General features: G+C 40.6%; 1 protein-coding gene across 5 annotated transcripts in view; it reads right to left on the reverse strand.

Moving 5' to 3' along the window:
- STK38 (serine/threonine kinase 38) overlaps nucleotides 1-18,218 on the reverse strand; it is a 28,943-nt gene that overhangs the window by 3,289 nt on the left and 7,436 nt on the right. For all 5 annotated transcript variants that reach the window (XM_039538856.1, XM_039538857.1, XM_039538855.1 and 2 more), the window contains 10 exons: nucleotides 16,513-16,636; nucleotides 14,727-14,881; nucleotides 13,365-13,467; nucleotides 11,449-11,510; nucleotides 10,378-10,495; nucleotides 9,948-10,071; nucleotides 8,573-8,668; nucleotides 8,135-8,229; nucleotides 7,139-7,261; nucleotides 1,049-1,196 (listed from right to left, as the gene is read on the reverse strand). In XM_039538856.1, coding sequence (XP_039394790.1) covers nucleotides 1,117-1,196; nucleotides 7,139-7,261; nucleotides 8,135-8,229; nucleotides 8,573-8,668; nucleotides 9,948-10,071; nucleotides 10,378-10,495; nucleotides 11,449-11,510; nucleotides 13,365-13,467; nucleotides 14,727-14,881; nucleotides 16,513-16,636 — 1,080 coding nt within the window. In that variant the 3' untranslated portion in view covers nucleotides 1,049-1,116. The remainder of the gene's footprint in view (nucleotides 1-1,048; nucleotides 1,197-7,138; nucleotides 7,262-8,134; nucleotides 8,230-8,572; nucleotides 8,669-9,947; nucleotides 10,072-10,377; nucleotides 10,496-11,448; nucleotides 11,511-13,364; nucleotides 13,468-14,726; nucleotides 14,882-16,512; nucleotides 16,637-18,218) is intronic.

The raw sequence follows: 18,218 nt of genomic DNA on the forward strand, positions 1-18,218 counted from the left end.
AGATTGAAGGGCTTGGACTGCTATTGAAATTCAACTTCCGATTTTGGGATTAATGCCATTGGTTCATCTAGCACAAACGTTTGTAGGTGTCAGGCCCGTTTAAATCCCTCATGCAATTGTAGGCTCAGTTGGCTATAACAAGTTACACAGTAAGATTCTAACGTGCCAGCTTTAAACATCAGCTCATTTAATGCTGGCATAAGTGATGGCCAAGATTTTCAGACAGGGCTAGTGATATTGGGGCTCTCAGTTCTTGGGGGCCTAACATGACAACTTAAAGAGACCTGATTTTCAGAGTGGAGGGCTTTGGATCAGAATACCCTGAGTCTTGCCTAAATTTGAATGCCCACTCAAATTGCACAGCAAGCATGCTCGTTCCATAAAGAACTGTACCTAACACCCCACACGCTGCGGCTCAGTTCCCACTGTACATACAACAGGGAGTGAAATAAAGGAATGGCGCTCAGATAGTCTGACCCACTAAAGGAAAAAAACTGAACTCCTGCGTGCTCTCTCTCTCCCATTTGAACGCTGTACACCCTTTTTTCTAGCCCTAGGTGCCTTCCTGGGGATGTGGCAAAGTCTAATAAACAAGAGCTGCAGTCCTGATTGCCCTTGACCCTCCAGCTCGGGAATAGAACCGAAGACCTAGCCCTTGCATCCTACAACAGGGGCAGCTCCTTCCCTATGCATACAGCAAGGATTAAGTTCACATGCAAAAGGTCATCTCCACACACATTTCAGGGGTTACTTAGGAAAGACCCTATAGGCTCCATACTGGGATCAACACCCCATTGTGCTGGACACAAAGCGCTTGGAGAATACGAGAGCAGGGAGTTGTCTAACCACTGTCAAGTGTTTTGTAGGTGTCGTGCCAGCCTGTGGTTACCACTAAAAAGTTTTAAAATACTACTAGATCTAGACAGGTAGCAACACTCGATATGGCTACAGCTGTTCTATTGCTGTAAGTGTAGCCTGGGGGAAAAAATAAGGTTACTGCAGAATCTAGAAAGGGAGTTATTACAATGGATTGACAGATTTTACTCACCCTTCAGCAATGTCATTCCTGGTTTTTGGTCAGGCTGGTACTCTGGCTGGGTACAGTGGAGGCCAGCCCTAAAGGCTGTTGGCTGCCTGGGGAAGCTTGAACAATGCTTGGAAGGCTCGAGGTTCTTCATCTTCATGAGCAGTAACTTCTGTCAGTGTAAAACAAAAGCCCCATGAGTTTCATAAATACAGCCTGCACGAATCTGATTCATTGAACTTTCTTTTTAATTTGGGATGGGTGGGGGGAGGGAATGTATGTTCATTCATTCCTAAGAGTGCCTTAGAACTTAAGATGAAACCAGGACCACCTTCTGACTCAAACCTTGAGCTACAAATGGCTATCTGAACAGTCCTTGTTTCTATGGCATTTTCTAGCTGAGGATCTCAAAGTACATTGTGTGAGTTCTCAGCCCTGGATAGGGGAAGGTATCAGCCCACTGGCAGAGACACGGGATTGGGAGGCAGATGACTTGAATTCCATCCATGCTCTGACATGGTGGGTGATCTTAGGGAGGCAAAGACAGGCCCATTTATAGGTTCCTAGGCTGAACAACTAGCAACTGCTTATCAAGTTGATGGCAATTATGGAAGCTTCCACAAAGAAGCAAGAGTCACAGCAAGTCTGCCTCAAGGGAACTTAAAAAAAAAAAAAAAAAGGCTAGAGTTTACCACTCGGTAATTTTAGTAAGTGGCAAAGTGGCCTGGGTAAGAGACAGACATTACTGCTACCCCCTGATAAATGCCACCGTTTCTGGGACTAGGAGTGATTTGTACAATCAAACTGGCAAATGTGGCCCCGAAGCCATCTTTAATTAGATCCAGTAAGAGCAGAGAATACCTGTCATCATTTAGTAACCACTCTGCATCTAAGCTGGCCCTCATGGTCTAAGAAGGTATTCTAAGTCCTAGATCATTTGTAAAAAAAAAAAAAAAAAGAACGTAAAGTACAATTGTAAGTTAAATCCAGTAACCATTCACCCATCTACTGCATCCTAGCTTATTGCAACTTGAGCTGGGGTTACGGCATTTGTTAAACAAACAGCACTTTAGGAATCCCAAACCCTATTAAGTGGAATTATAGATGTAAGTGATGATCAGATATTGGCCCAGGGCTGTGTGCGTTGGCAAGTCTGAGCCTGTGCTCAAAAGCAGACTGGACAAAAACATTGTGTGTTGGGGTCTGAACTACCAGCTGGCTGTGGCATGCCACAGTGTCATAGGAAATTAGTCTAATCTTCACTAAAGCCTCCATCATGTCATCCCTCACCCCTTGTAAAATGGTAACCCGTTTATTCTCCTATTCTTGTCTCCACACAGCACTCCCGCCTCCCCACATGTAACCCTCTTTTCACCAAACCACTTCTCTCCTTCTTGAGCCCCAGCCCCACCCTACAGCAGCTATAAACCCTACACTTTCCCCTTACAGAAATAACGGGCCACATCCTCAGCTGGTGTGAACTGATGTAGCTCCATTGACATCAGCAGAAGTATTCTGATTTACCCCAGCTGGAGATCTGGCCCAGAACCTTAACAAAGCAAGAACATCACATGTTCCTCAACAAAGCAGCTTGTAACAATTCTCACTCAGGGTCTGGTTGGGGAGCATGGCCTAGTGCTCACGGCCACAACTCCTGACTGCCAAGGGGGTTGTGGGGAGAGCCCAAGCCTTCCCACTCCACTGGGCTCCGACCCAGGGCCCTTTGGGCTACCAGTGGTCTGGCAACCAAGGCTGCTTAAGGGGGTCCTCCCTGGGCTTCTTACTCTCATTCCCTCCTCACCCCCACATTATCTTAGTCCGAGACTTTCCCCTCAGGGAGAAACCCAAATCACAGTAAGAGGGGGTTACCAATGTCCAAGGTCCACAGGATACTTCCCTCACTGGTTGTCTCTGGGGTGAGTCCTCTCTTCCCTCAGGGAGGGCCCCTTGGGCAGTTGTGTCAGAGCCTTAGGCTTCCTCTGCTCTGCACTGCTGGAGCTGTGGGCTGCAGCTCTGCTCACCTCCAGCTCTGCCACCAAATGAGCTAATTCCCTGTCTCAATTCCTCCAGCAGATGGAGTATTTGCTGCAGGTGGGGGGCAGGGAGGGAAGGGAGTGGCTAAAACCCAAATAATCCCTTAACCCCGTGTTGCCCAGTGTGGGGTTTGTACACCCCGTCATACAGATAATGATCTCATAGTCATGACCTTTCTCTTCCCATCAGCCTAGTACCAGGGTTTATTATAATCTCTTGTGCTGTATGTCTCTTACATATGGCCAGCTCTTGCAAACGGCCAAGATGAAGTTAGTAAACTGAGCTCAGTGATGTATCACACGATTGCAGCCTTTAGCGACAGAGCAGATGCTGCCGTCTGTCTATCGAGGGCAATTCACATTTATGGCACTCTGTAAAGACACAGGGATGTTCTTTTTCTGAACATTTGACTATGAGAAGAGACCATATTTCTTTCACCTGCAACATCTTATTCATTTGGACAAAAGTAGAATGCACTTAAGGAACAATCCTCAGTCTATTTAAAAAAACAAAACAAAAACCAAGACACTTCCATCATCAAATCCAAAATTGTTGTAGTCCACAGGGCTAAAATGCCAAAGTCAATATCTAAGCCAATGTGCCTAGGTGAAGAACCCTACTCTCAAAAGTAATTGCTATTTTACATATAAAAAAGTGTAAATATCAGCAAGAGACATTCCCCTTTGTAAAAAACAAAACACAGGAGCAAAACTACATTGATGGAAGAGGATTTATTTACACAGCTCAGCAGAAAATAAAGATCATTCCATAAAAATAAGTTGGGTTTCCCTGTGCTGAGACCCCAGCATCAGACAGAACAAGTCTGCCAAATTGGACAATGCAATTTAGTAATAGCATCATGTATTTACAGAACGCTTTTTCAACTGACAGTTTAAGGCAGAGTCAGGGCACAGTGATAGTAAGTGACACCTAAGTGCAGTTTTGTGCTAGGCATAATAATAAGAGAGGAACTGGCAGCATAACTTACAGTCACATCCATTAGGAAGTTTAAGATTGGAATTAGTTTCTCCTGCAGGTCTAGCTGGAAAAGAACCAGACCCACTCCTTGCAACCTTCATCTGTTTGCAGCTTTACACAAAAAAGCGCAAGGCATTCCTAATTACCTCCATTTATCAGCTAATGAGAACATACACAAGGCTGGTAACTTGTTAACTTAATAAAAATGTTTGGCTAGCATATCTAGAAAAAAAGTACAAAAAACTTATTCTGACAGCAGTGAAGTGTGGATCCTGGAAATATTACACAGTACTGGTTTTCTAGTGTTGATAAAAATACCTGTAGGAAAAGGCAGACTTATGACGCATCTGTTGTAAAGGAAAAATTGCCACTTAGAAGGGAGGACTGACGGGTTTCACATTTAGGGGGAGATTTTCAAAGGCACTTAATTCCCATTGAAAGTTGACAGAAGTTAGGTTCTTAAGAGCCACTTGCGCCTTTGAAGATCTTCACTTTTCAACTCAAGGATGATAATATACAACACCCAACTGGACAATCTGAGTGTGGGGTCAGAAGGCATTCAGAAATCACATGTGCACTAGAAATTTCCGTAACAAGGTATTGCTCATAGACTTTCACAGCGAACCCCTACAAGCTATAATTGTATAGTTCTCTCCCTTGTTCTTTGGTATTTGTAAAAACACCAGTCCCTTTTATTAAAGGGTTAACAATGCAGCTGCTGTTTCAAAACCTTTTACTCCGAAACTGTAACAGCTTCAAAAGGGTTTTGATCTTCACATTTTAAGAAAGCAAGAATTGCAAAACAATTTAATAGTTAAAAATGCCCAAGAACTCTAAACTTTCCAATGACTTATAAAGCAACATTTTCAAATGTGGGTGACAGAGCAATTTTACCACATCTAAAATGTAATAATCAGTCCTTGATTTAAAAAACTATAAGTAGTATAAAAGGATGCTTTGCTGGCTAGCAAATAAAGACTCTGATCTTTATTTTATTTTGCTTAAGTAGTCCTATGAATAATCCCATGGGCCAAAAGATCACTATCGTCAGAGTAAAAACTATCCTTGAATTTAGGATTGGCAGAATTTAGCATTTAAACTGTTACAGCAATGCACTGAACCAATTCCTACTCCGCAGAAATACAACAGCACAGATTCAGGGTTTCTGGACAGTCTCATAGCTACGGCATTTAGGGAGAGGACGTTAACAAGTTGTCACCCACAATCTTAATCAGCCTATGTACAGTATTTGCACTCAAATTAATCCTTCATTCAACATTTCTTCTGTGACACTTTAATCCAAAAGACATTTAGTGAAATATTCCCTAATGCAGCCATTAAAAAAATTATTACATTACAATCACAGATTCTTCCCTTTGTTAGTCTAGAAAGCTAGGGCTAAATACAAACCATAGCCACCAGGTCATCTTGACACACTGATCTAGCTTTAAAAAAAAACAGTCGTTTTTAGATGCTAGATATTTTTAGTGTTCAGCACCAAAAATATAATGTAGCAGGAATTTAAACTGTTCAAACTGATATGCACTTGTTAAAAATCTCATTAAATTTAAAATCTAGTGACACACTAAAGACCAGCACCACAAGGGGGAGTAGATCTGTTTGTTTCACATGCCACTAGGAATGCACTGATTGCACCTATTTTGTAGCTAAGTGGTGTTCCTGCACATGGAAAGGAATTATCAAGAGCTCAGCTGAGAAAGAATTCTCCAAATTAGTTTGAGCCAGCTCCAAGAGGTGCTCAGGCAAGGGAAGGCACTTTGGGGCTCTCATGGAGAGCATCCTGATTTTAAAGGAATACACTTTCATAAACTACATTAGGCAATAATTAGTCAAAGAGAGACATGGCAGGACCCATGTACCAGAATTTTCAGACCCCCTTGGAAGACTCTGGGTACAGATGTCTTAGCCATGGGACTGAGAGGAACTTTGAAATACTAAGTAGAGGATGAGAAGGCCACTGTGAATAAGGGTTTGTAGAGGAGCCCTAGGCAGAATTTCAGACTTTTTGCCATATCTTCCTGCTTGACACTACCCCATGCCACTAGCAAGTTAGCACCATCATCTTGGAAACCGATCAAGGCTGGCAGATTTTACAAGCGGCCAAGAGATGGCAGCAACAAGAACAGAAAACCCCATGTCCTGTCCTATTATACATAGGAGGCCCATCAGCTATCAGGATAAATGGATTTCCCTCCCGCCCCCACCCCTACCCACTCCTTTTCTAGGTCAACTCCTGTTTTTAGCTAGTTTACTAATAATCTACAATAGCCATTTGTTTGCGTGGAGGTTCTTCAATACAACAGTTGGAAACTGTTAGCTTCCATGGAGTAAGTTCTACCAGGATGAGTGGCCTGTTTTCGCCTGTCACTGCTCAGAAAAAGCAAAGTGTTACACAATTTTTTAATTTAGAAAAATATTTAATGGCTTAAGGGTCATTGTCTTAGTACCAAAAGTAAAGTGCACCACAACTTGAGGCTACTGATTGAGCTGAAAAATGCTATTAAAGAGGCTTCTGAGTTATAAAAAAATAGCACTACAAACTACGGTTAAGGCAATACAAGTTTTGTTCATCTACTAGATAATTTACTGGACAGTTTTGTCTATCTCAAGCTTTAATTATTGCTTTATTTCCTGTGCGCTACAGTTCTTAGCCATTAGGAAAACAGTGCTGGCAGAACTGGCAGACTGAGTAGATCACTCATTGCAGGACTGGTGAAATATTTTGTAAATACCATATGCTTTGTGATGTTAGAAAGTAAAGACGCTCTTCTCTCTCCTCCTCCTCCTCTGCTGGACTGAACAGTCTAGCAAGGAATTTAATGTGAAAACAGAGACAGGCTTGCTCCTGAAGCAGCAAAAAATATCTGCCTGCATCAGAGGTGATAGAGTTTCGTGGAAGTTTTCAATGGAGCGGAAGAAACAAATCCAAGTGAATAACAATGGTGTGTAATATATTGTGTCCTGAAAAACTTTTCAAAGAGTTCATAGCCCTCAGGTAAGTTGTTTTAAGAGCATAAACCCAGTACAGAGAAACAAGATCCAAGGCTCAGAAATAGTCTTAGGTCACAGTTCACTACTTTCCTGCTTTCATATAGGATGGGATTGCCCCTCGGGCTGTCAGCCCCTCAAATCGTTTGTAGGTGTAATTGATGAAGACCCAGTCTTTGTTCTTGTAGTCAGTCTCTGGATGGTTACTTGTGGCTACTGGAAGACAAAGTGACACAAGTGTTAGCGTCTTCAGATATTAAACTGTACTCATTATACAAGACACTGGACAGTCTTTTAGTTTTAAAGAAATTATACAACTTCTGGTTGGGAAAATTCTGTTTCCCAGTTTTATTCATCAGTTCTAGAAAAAAGGGAGTCGTTACAGTCTATGGTGTGTTAAAAAATCCACATGCTATTGAATGCTCAAAACAGGCTTTGACATAAAAGCTGTCACTATAAAACACATGGTGGAATACCCATTTGTTGATTAAAGCAGACCCATTTTTGCCATGACACTGGAGAACGTTATAAAATTACATATATTAAGTCTCACAAATGTGCCTTGAGAAGCACTGTCACATCCAACTATACATTTCCATGGCAGTCATGCGTAACACCGGAGGAACCATCGTGGTCTTATTTGTACAATAAAAGATGAACATTTTCTTTATAAACACATTTATATGAAAAACTCAGGTAAGGCTATCAATGGGACTTCCATGAGGGATTTTTGGCTTTAATGCTACCACCGAACGTATTACACTAGTCGAGTGAGGACGACAAGGAGGGAGCTTTAGTTTGTGGGTTTACATCTGAAACTGCCCTCAAATCTCCTTACATCTAGATACTGCAGCAAAATACAGAGTCCCTTGCTGCCCTGCAATGTCAACAGAAGTTCCGTGCATGAAGGACTTGCAGAATTGGAACCACAGTTTGTAAGAGTTACCATTCAGAATTCCCCCTAAGTATTAGATGATTAAGGATTCTTATCCCGAACTTGCTATCAAGACAGACTTGTAGGATTCCTGTTACAGTAAACTCTGCATCATCATTATATGTAAAATAGTGACAGGAAGGGGAGATATTTACCTGTTGGTTTAAGGATATCCGATTCTGGAAATTCGTCGAAGTTTGAGGTGTCATCAATGCTTTTAATTTCTATTGATATTGCAGCAGGTCTCTCTCTGCCAAGAGCAACATTCTCAATATTAGGTTTTAAGGCAAGCAATGAATACATTCCATTTCTATAGGGACTCAAAACAAAAGCCTTGACCTGGATATGCTTGAACCTCAGAAGTTCGAACCAGGATCTGCACTTCATCAGAGCCATGCAGGCCTGGTTATAGCACAGGCCTGGTTCCCTGCATATTCAAGTCAGAGCTGCTCGTTTTACCATCACAGGCAAGTTTTTAGTGTAGCAGCACTTCTGACAAACCTAACAGTCTAATGTAATTAGACCACTGGACTGGAAAATTAAACAAGGACTAGCTTTCTGGAAGGATGCTGAAGTGTCTGGCAATGTCCTACCTGATATGCTCCCAGTCAACCCCTTCAAAGAAGGGGTTACCCTTGATTTCTTCGACACCAGGTGCACCAATTCTGTGCTCCCATTCACAGCAAAATCTGTGAAAGGAAGCATGAAAATAGTGAAGCATTATATTTAGAGACAGTGAGTCATTTTAAACTGAAGCTAGTATTTACATGTAAGAAATTGTAACTGAAGGATAACGATAAGAGCTCTTACTTTAAAAGTAACACACACACTATGCTAAGGAATACTAAGGCTGTGATAGAATATAGGGAATTTACATTCAAGAATAATATGCCCTTTCATCCGTGACCAGCAGAGGGCAACAGTACACACAAAGCATGTATATTTCACTAGGAAATACATACTTCTGTACTGAGACCAGATTAAAAACCTATCAGAAACATTATGTACATAGTTAAGACTAAAGAGCAAAATGATTGCATATTCTCTTTCCCAAGCCCAGCTCAGTGTGCACAGAATATGTTTATAAATCAAACTCTACACACAAACGGTGTCAGACATGCTTACTTGCCTGCTGTGTTACAACGGTGGGTCTGGAAAACATTTCGAGCCACTTCCATGGAGGTTTGTAGGGAATTTATTCCCTGAACTCAGTCTGAGTTTTAGTGTGTATGTTTGCCTTGGTTTAGACAGATGAAATGTGTCTGGGTTGGTGATTGCTTCTTGTGGAAAGCATAAAGGCTGATGGGGAGTTAATACATATCTGCCTTAAGGCTGTTATGTGGAAGCAAAGTGGGTAAACCTTATTTCAGACAGGAGTTTGTTTGGATAAACTATTAAATTCCAAAAGGAATTTAGACCACTCATGAGATGCGTTTCAAATCCATCAGATGGAAAGCCAGCAATTCCAACCTGCTGTCCTGACAAGCGTAAGCCTATTTCAAGGACATCCTTTGCCAATATAAACAGAAAGGGTCCACACAGCCAGTTAACACAACTCAACATTCTCATTCTGTGTTTCCTTCAAGCGGAGATTCAATTTCTGAAGAATTCAGAGGCACAGGAAATGGGGGACAAAGACATGTAGGAGGCAAAAAAGCTATGAGATGCGGTGTTCCCAAACATAAGATTTGACAAGAACCCCCATTAACGCAGCTCTTTAAGGGCTCCCAATTTAAATGACAGTGAACCACCATGAATTTGATGAGAAGATATTTGATTAGTGATCTTCCTAGTCAATACATAAGTGTGACAAATGTATCACCTTAAACTTTGAAGCACCAGCTGTCTCATTAGGCAAGTTGTAAGAGAGGTGTTTCATACAGTTTGTAGGATGAGAAAATTCATGACATGTAACAAGTAGCCCCACACGACAAGCTTGGTCAGCTGCAGCAATTGACTGACTGGTACCTTAGAATCAGATCCTTTGCTTTCTCAGAGATTGGAACTTCCGGGGGGAAGGTCAGAGTCTCTTTCCAGTTCATCACTTTCTTATAGGTTTCTTGAGGGGTCTCAGAACAGAAAGGGGGATAACCTGAAAGAGTAAATACACCCCGGTAGTCACAAATTACTCTCTACTTCATTGCAGAAGCTTAAATTGAACTAATTTGAAGCCACTCGGGAACAAAACAGCAATAACTCCATCTGGGTTACAAGACAGAAGTTTAAAAAAAAATGCAGGTGAACAGCAAACTGGAGAAAATTGCTTAACGTGAAAATGGGCACTAAGTGTGAAGGTGCCAACAAAGGTAAACAAAGCCATGAAAAAGTGAACCTTGACTCTGCTATTATGTAATACGAATTTAACATATTCTAGGTTTGTGCATTGCTCGTTTCTTACCAATTAACATCTCATACATGATGACCCCAAGTGACCACCAATCACAAAGCTTGTTGTAACCCGTCTGCATGAAGACTTCAGGAGCGATGTAATCTGGAGTTCCCACAGTGGAAAAGGCCTGAAATTGAATGGCTTCAGTTACACATTTTGAGAGAGATCCCGTCTGACTGACAAGTGACTGAGAAATCTTTGCAGGACCAGAGGGCTTGAACAGAACCCTCACAGACAACTTATTCAAACCAAAAGATAACTTTGTTTTCTTTAAAATAAGATCCCACATGCTATCAAGATACCATTAAAGTGACAGCAGTGAAAAAACACCATTGCAGGGGAAGGGAATAAAACCTATTTAAATGCTGCAGCTCTATTTTTAGAGAAGACAGACTTTTAGAAACATTTGAAGTGAGATTAAGAAAAAGATAAATAATACTGTTTAAAAGTCTTTGTAGGAAGCTGTTCCTCCATCCCCTAAGGACACAACAAGGCTAGACAGCGACCAACAACTGCAATACAAATTGTAGCATAGCCCTGGTTCACACTGGAGACTCGGCTCACGTTCATCTCTAGCATTAACACTGCCAAGTAACATGCGATAGATGCAAATCTAATCACTGAGTTTCTCTGCCAGATCCAGCTAGACTTTGGCAGATGTTATTGTTTATGAAATCTGCACAGTAAAATCACCACTATGCACCTCCATCTGCTTTGTCCATTTCTCTTAAGGCATCACAGTCTGCGTATGGTCTAGAAGTCTCCCCAGAGGCAATGTTACATTGGAAGTAGCTAAGAACTTGGCTAGTTTTAGCCATAATTGCACCAGAAAAAGCATCAAGCCATGCTGGTTCTCTATCTTAAGTGTAAAAGTCACCAGAATTTTAGAGATGGACAAATGGGTTATTCCTTTTTTAAAGCTCAACTGCACAGATCTTTCACAGTACTTCAGAGAAGTGTTCTAAGAGTTTTGAAAAGTGCCACAGCGTAAATGCTGGTCATTTTAAATATCAAACAGCCAACCCACTTGCATCTCAGAGCTCACCCGTGAGCATCCACAGACACAGGGACTGCACTTACCAACTGACGTCTGTTTCTCTTCCACGTTTCTGCTTTCCTTTTGGAATTCATGTTCTGGAAAGCTAAAGAGGACCAGAACACACAGGCATCAGGATTGCTCATTTCTCTTTTCTTTTCCACTTTCTATCCAAGATAAATAGCCCCACTTGAAGTTATACATAGAGGGGCAGAGTTACTCCTGGCTCATCAGCAGCTTCCAGACCCTGCCACCTGACAGTCTGCAAGCACTAGACACTGCAGCATTCTGAGCACTAGTTACAATTCTGTTAGCACTTCCATTAGACGTCCATGTTTTCAGAAGTTTATAACTCCAGGAACAAAATATTCACTTCAAGATGGCTACATTTAAAGGATTAAATTCTGATCTCAGTTACATCCATCTAAATCTGGAATGAATCCAATGGTGTTAGCTCAGCTTTAAAATGATGTAAAAGAGATCACAATCCAACCTCTACTCTCTGTAAAGTTCCAAACAAGTCTATTCGCACATGGGATATGCTTTTGTTTGCTGAAGGTAAAATAAAAACATTAACATTTGAGAGTCTTTTAGTAAGTCAAATAGCATAGGCACAACTAGTAAAAAGCCTAGATTGGGAACTTGGGCCTTAAATGCTTAGTAAAACCTTATCTCCGATGACAGACATGTCAGGTATGGTCACGTTTATGGTATTTTACAGTGCAAGCGCTCAAGCTACAGTGCAATACAGGAACAGGAGGGATAATATAGATCAGCATTTCATTTGTATCCATCTCTTCTCTGCAAATTCAGTTCAGTGGAGAAGTTCCCAGATTTAGCGCCCTGGAAACTGATGTCCTCTCTATCCACGGAGCAGGTAAAGTAGAAGAAGCAGCAGTGCCAGCTTCCGAACACTGCCTCCTATCATGCCTCAAACTTGATTTGAAGAGACCATCTGTAAAGGCTAGAGGAGTGTTCTGTCTCTACAGCTCAGAGAGGCCAAAGACAGACTGCCAATAAAGGGTCAGTTAGTACTGTGTTGGTAGTTTTTGTAATGTGTACTCCTGTTCACCAGGAACTGGACTCACAGTGGTGTCAATCATTTGAATGAAACTATTTGGAGATGGCCAAGACACTGACTACTAATCATAAAAGTTAGTTAATGGGGATCTCAAAGCCTGTGATCAGGAGGAACTGTTTCTTTTAAAAGCACTGGGGTGAATATATCAAAAGCTTCTTTACCAATCACACATCCTCACCACAGAGAAATAGCCAAGAGAAAGTGACTGGCCTCCTCTTTTTCAAGTAACATATGAACGAAGAGCACAGAGTCATACCAAGATCTAGCACAGAAGCATTTACACTGGTGTTGCTGCAGAGGGAAAGTGACTAGAAACTGAAGAGTACAAAGTTTTCTGTTTCTTGCTAAGAACCTAGCTTCAGGAGAGTCTGCAATTTCCTATTGTCCTGGTGCCATATTCCCACTCGTCCTGTGAAAATTTTAAAGATTTAGATTCTGGGGATGTGCATTCCCAAGAGTTAAACTATCTCCATGCCTCCACATGTGCTATGGCAGGGTTTGCCATGTTAGTCATGTGCGCTGCTAGCATGTGATCTGCAAGCAGTCCTTGCTAAAGTACATGCAATGAGCCTATAGTGTAGTACAGCAAGGAAAGGATAATATGAGACTTGAAAGAAGGAGCAAGCTTATTGGAAAGGGAAACGCTTATATTTACATAAAGATCTTGGTAAGCAGCAAAAATAAGAAAGGAAGTGCACAGTGCAGAAAGTGCAGGAGGGAACCTGCAGTTTAATAGGGACTAATGTGCCACATATATCATTCATTAGATCCCTAACAGCAGCTTTCCACCATTGTGTTGAAATCAGTCACCTTTGGAATTTCTAACACAGTTCCCATAAGAGAGAATATACGCGCTGGTACTGATGACAGAGAACTTACTGAAATCACTCGGAAGACTGTGGTTCAAGTTTCTGTAGAACTCCGTTCGGTGAGCCTTCTTCAGCCCAGTGCAGAGACCGAAATCTGAGAGTTTCACATGGCCCTAGAGATGTAGAGACCCAAAACGCAGAAGAAATTCAAGAATCCACCCAAAGAACAGTTATTTATCCATTTATTTCATATGACAAAACACTAAGCATATTTATTATCTTGCTCTAGCCTACAATTGGAATGAGATATTGAACAAACCTAGGGATAATTTTCTGCACTGCCACAAAGTGGATGTGATTCAATTTCCAGTAATGTTCTCAATACCTGTTTACTTCAATGGGGGCTGAAGACACTTCCCCTCGCAGGATCAGCCCCATAGTCCCTTGAGCTAGAATATTGAATGGGATGAGGCAACCACCACCCCAGGTAAGAACAAATAGCTTCCAGAAGGAGTGCTGTCTAATCCTCTGTCAGAAAGGGGATGGACACGATAAGATACAGGATATTCCACAAATTAAAAAGTGTTACTCTGCCCAGTGCTTGAATTTGTCTTATCCACAGTGCAAGGCAGCAACAACTTTCAATTTGAAGTTCTTTTTTGAGCCTAAAAATGGCATATTATATCCTAAACTTGCATGACTCTGTAGAGGTCTGCTCCAATCAGAGCGCTTAATTATATTTTGGAATTAACAGAAGTAGGTAAATTCTTCTTGTCAGCAAATTTCTCCCACACAAGGCAAGTAGAAAATTTTACTTAGCAATAGTAAGGTATTGAAACACACCAACTTCCTGGATACTACCTACTATAAATACATACAAGTAAACTTGACCAGTCTGGAGAAAGATTTTGAGAAGAGATAAGAGCTAATGAGACTGTAAGCCTAATGGATCAGCTACATCTCCACATTTGGTGTAAACACACTACTCAGTATTTGGTGAGCACACGCAAAGCAGATGTCAGGCTCAAAGGAAATGTCTTAGACTAAGGAGGAAGAAATGAAACCAAAAGATGGTTTTAAACAGCACTGAAAACCATCAAAAACAGCTCAAACAACTGCCACAAGAGAGCACTCTGTAAATAAGGTACAGTCAGCTGAAGGTTAGATTGATGTAGCTTTACTTCTATCAGGCCCATGGAAAATAACCTTCAATTTCTTACCCTTACAGAGGATAACTAAATGATAGTGCCATCTATCATAGAATTCAGAATGCTAAGTTACCCAATGAATTTGCTGCTAACCCAAATGTCACCCAGTTGTTATGGGAGTATCTTTTGTTGGACCAATTTCTGTTGGTGAGAGATGTTTCTCTCATATCCTGGGACCGTCATGGCTACAACAACACTGCATACAGCGGTTAATATATTTGTACCTTACTATCCAAGAGGAGGTTATCTGGCTTGATATCCCGATGGATAAAACCAAGCTGATGAATGGAGTCAATGGCTAACACAGTCTCCGCAATATAAAACTGAGTCTCTTCTTCTGTTAGAGTGTCTTTTTTCATCAACAGTGTCATCATATCACCTAGAAAAAGTCAGCCACCACAAACAGCAGAAGTAAATATAAACTGATAATTAAGCCCTAGCCTCTTAGTAACATGTCACCAAAGCTATTAAATAAGACATCCATTTTACATATCAGTGAATTTAGACACCGTTTTAATGAAACAATTACATTTTATACATTGTGGATTCACAAACATCTAAGAAATGCATACAGAAGTGTAATTAGTTCTTCACTCAGCTACAGTCAAGCCTGCTGGTGCTCATTAGTTTGTTCAGTTGAAAGAATTTAGCAATTAGATTATGAAAATAAAGCTTCAATAGAATGCCAGTTCTTTGGGGCCGGGACCATGGCTACCGGTTTGTTTGTACCCTGATTGAGGCCTCAGGTTACTAGCACAATACAGATATGTAAATTTAAGATATATGCTATCTTAGATTTTTAAATTAATCTAGATTCCAGACAATATCTTCTCTCGGTGACATCACAAATAGAATGATCACAGGCCATAAGTTGGCGCTAACAGAGAATGTCAGCTTAACGTTGTTTAGTGATGTAAAGCCACATACAGGAATTTGTTGGTGGCAGGTACTGAGACATCCAATTTTATAGAAATCCAGTAGACCCAAACTAGTTTGTACTAATCACCAAGAGACCCACTGAAATACCATATTCTGTGAACTAGTGAGTAGATTAAATTTAAAAGGATATGCCAAATGCGCTTTGGTTCATTATAATTTTAGTTTAATTTTCATTAAAGACTTGATAACATACCAAATAATGTTATAAAGTAATGGATATAAAAAAGCCTCACAACAACAGTCAGTTATATAGTTGTCACTGAGAAGTGGAGAGAGATTGTCTTGTGAGCGTGTAAACTATTGTGTGTTATTTAACAAGCCTCTACTACATTTGATTTTGTGCCAGTCTATCTGAGCGTTTGTGTCTCAGTTATAAAACATCTAATTAGCAACAAAAAAAAAGGTGAATTGTCTGCTAGAAGTGTCTCTCAAACCAAAGTTAGTTATGGACAACCACACAAGATCTGGACCTCAGATAACAATTCTGCAGCCAGAAACACATTTAACAAGAACAGACTGCATTATTGCACGTCAGGTCTGAAGTCAATCATTTGGTTTCAATAGTCACATCATGTTTTCAGTATAACCCAGCAAGATTTCAGTATAATATTCTTCTTGTTAGTATACTATAGTAGTTTCAGCACTAAAGAGTTAATCTTTAAAGCTCTTCTTTGCAGACAATAAAGAGGTTATTTCTGGTGCAAACCAACTACAAGAAAAGAGTTAGAAAACTGAAAGCTGGTTATGGTTCTAAGAGGACAGGTGTCAGACTGTGAAGATAAGGCTTGACAGAACATCTAGGTCAAGTTTGCAAACATTTGTACCTAAGCATGATGGCACAGACAGGTAACTATGGGCCTGACCCTGCAAGGTGCCAAGCACCCTCATTCCCCAATGAAGTCACCAGGCATTAAGAATGGCTCAGTTCCCTGCAGGATCAGACCCAACACGACACTGTAAAGCAATTACACATGTACAAATACCAGTAACAAAGACAGACAAGATTTGTTATGAAGCCAGAAGACGGCCACAGAACAAAATGAAAGTGACCTTTTTATCTCAGGTAATTACCTCCAGGCAGGAACTCCATGATAAGGTACAGATTTAACTTATCTTGAAAACTATAGAACATTTTCACAACCCACAAACTGTCTGCCTCCACTAGAATGTCCCGCTCCGCACGAATATGGCCAACCTAGGGTATATATATATGCATGATTAATTATTAAGCTTATGATGTTTTATTAGATGCATTTATCTTCACACACAATTCAAACACTGTTTTGAGGGGATTCAAAGACTGAATATGCAACTGTCAAGTCTCTACATTAGGAATGGAAATGCCATCACGTTTCAATACTTTCATCACTGGATATTTTCACGTATTAAAATAGTGCGACAGGTTTTTAGGCAATTATAACCTTTGAAGACTGCAACAGCTTTATAACATATGCTTCTGAAAATGAACAGGCAGAAAACTTTACTAAAGATCACTGCCATTCTTTCATATGTTTTGTTTGGAATGTACCCACTGAATAAATTCCTTGGGATTCTGACTCCATCTGACCCTTCAGTGCATAGATCTGAAGATCCTTTCTGTTCAAAGGTTTCAACTGTAAACCGTATGACACGTTTTTGTTTTGAGGATCTTTGAAAAAATTACAGTTACATCAGTAGATCTACTACTAACTGCAAAGGGAATGTTTGCGTAGGTAACTGTTCACCAATGTAAGCAAAGGGTTCACAATATGACCCTAGTTTTAATGGCAATTGAAGGGCTTGAACCTAGAAACACCACCATAAGTAGTGTTTGCTACAACGATTAGTCCCATTAAATGCACTCAGCAGGACTATTGACAGTAGTGAGCACTATGGCTGGTAGTGAATGGTTGCAAGATCAGGTCCTAGAGATGTCTTTGTCCTCATCCATTTGAGCAAAAGACCAGTCTAACACCGTAGCATGTAACTCAACCCACTGCATACAACTATTCAGCAAGTTTTCATGGAGAAAAATAATCCCATTTTAGCCTAGATGACCGTTTATATATACACCTACTATACCTATAAAAAATGGATCCCTTCCAAGTCAGAAGTGCAGCTGTGGCTAGGGTAGTATGGAGAAGCTTGTCTTACAGCTACCTGCTTTATATCTGGACTGTAGACAAACAGAGCACTTCAACGTCTAATATTGTTACTTCCTTAACCTTCACATGGAAAAGAGAACATTGATTGAATTATAGATATGATGAAAATACACATTTGATTTGAGGCACTTATTATACAAAGATAAACTACTTACTATTTGGGTTATAATATCTACTATATTACAGCACTAACTAAAACATGCAAAGGGTACAAACTACAGTTCAGAACAGTTAACATCTAGCAGATGAGATATGGATATTTCATGACCGAGATTGGGAGTCAAACCCAGGTCTCAAAACACATCAGTGCAGGCCCACACACCAAGCACTGACTTTCAAAATTGCTATGTAAAGACAGAGAGGTCAAGAGTGCAATGCTATTTTTTAAACTAATACCTTTAAAAGACAATTCAGGAATTACTGCCTACAAAAACATTGCTTCCTAGATGAACTCCGGTGCCAAAGAAGGATTGGTTGGTTCAGACTGTAATATTCCCAGGAGGGCTATCAAAGATATAATACAGTGATTCAGAGATTGGCATTAATATGAAAAGTGCCACTACTTTGGAGGTCCTGCGAATGTGTCTGAAGGATTCATGCAGCTCCAGCAACTGATATTTACAATTAAATCCA

The sequence above is a fragment of the Mauremys reevesii genome, linkage group 4 (assembly GCF_016161935.1).
Source record: "Mauremys reevesii isolate NIE-2019 linkage group 4, ASM1616193v1, whole genome shotgun sequence".
Taxonomy (NCBI): Eukaryota; Metazoa; Chordata; order Testudines; family Geoemydidae; genus Mauremys; species Mauremys reevesii.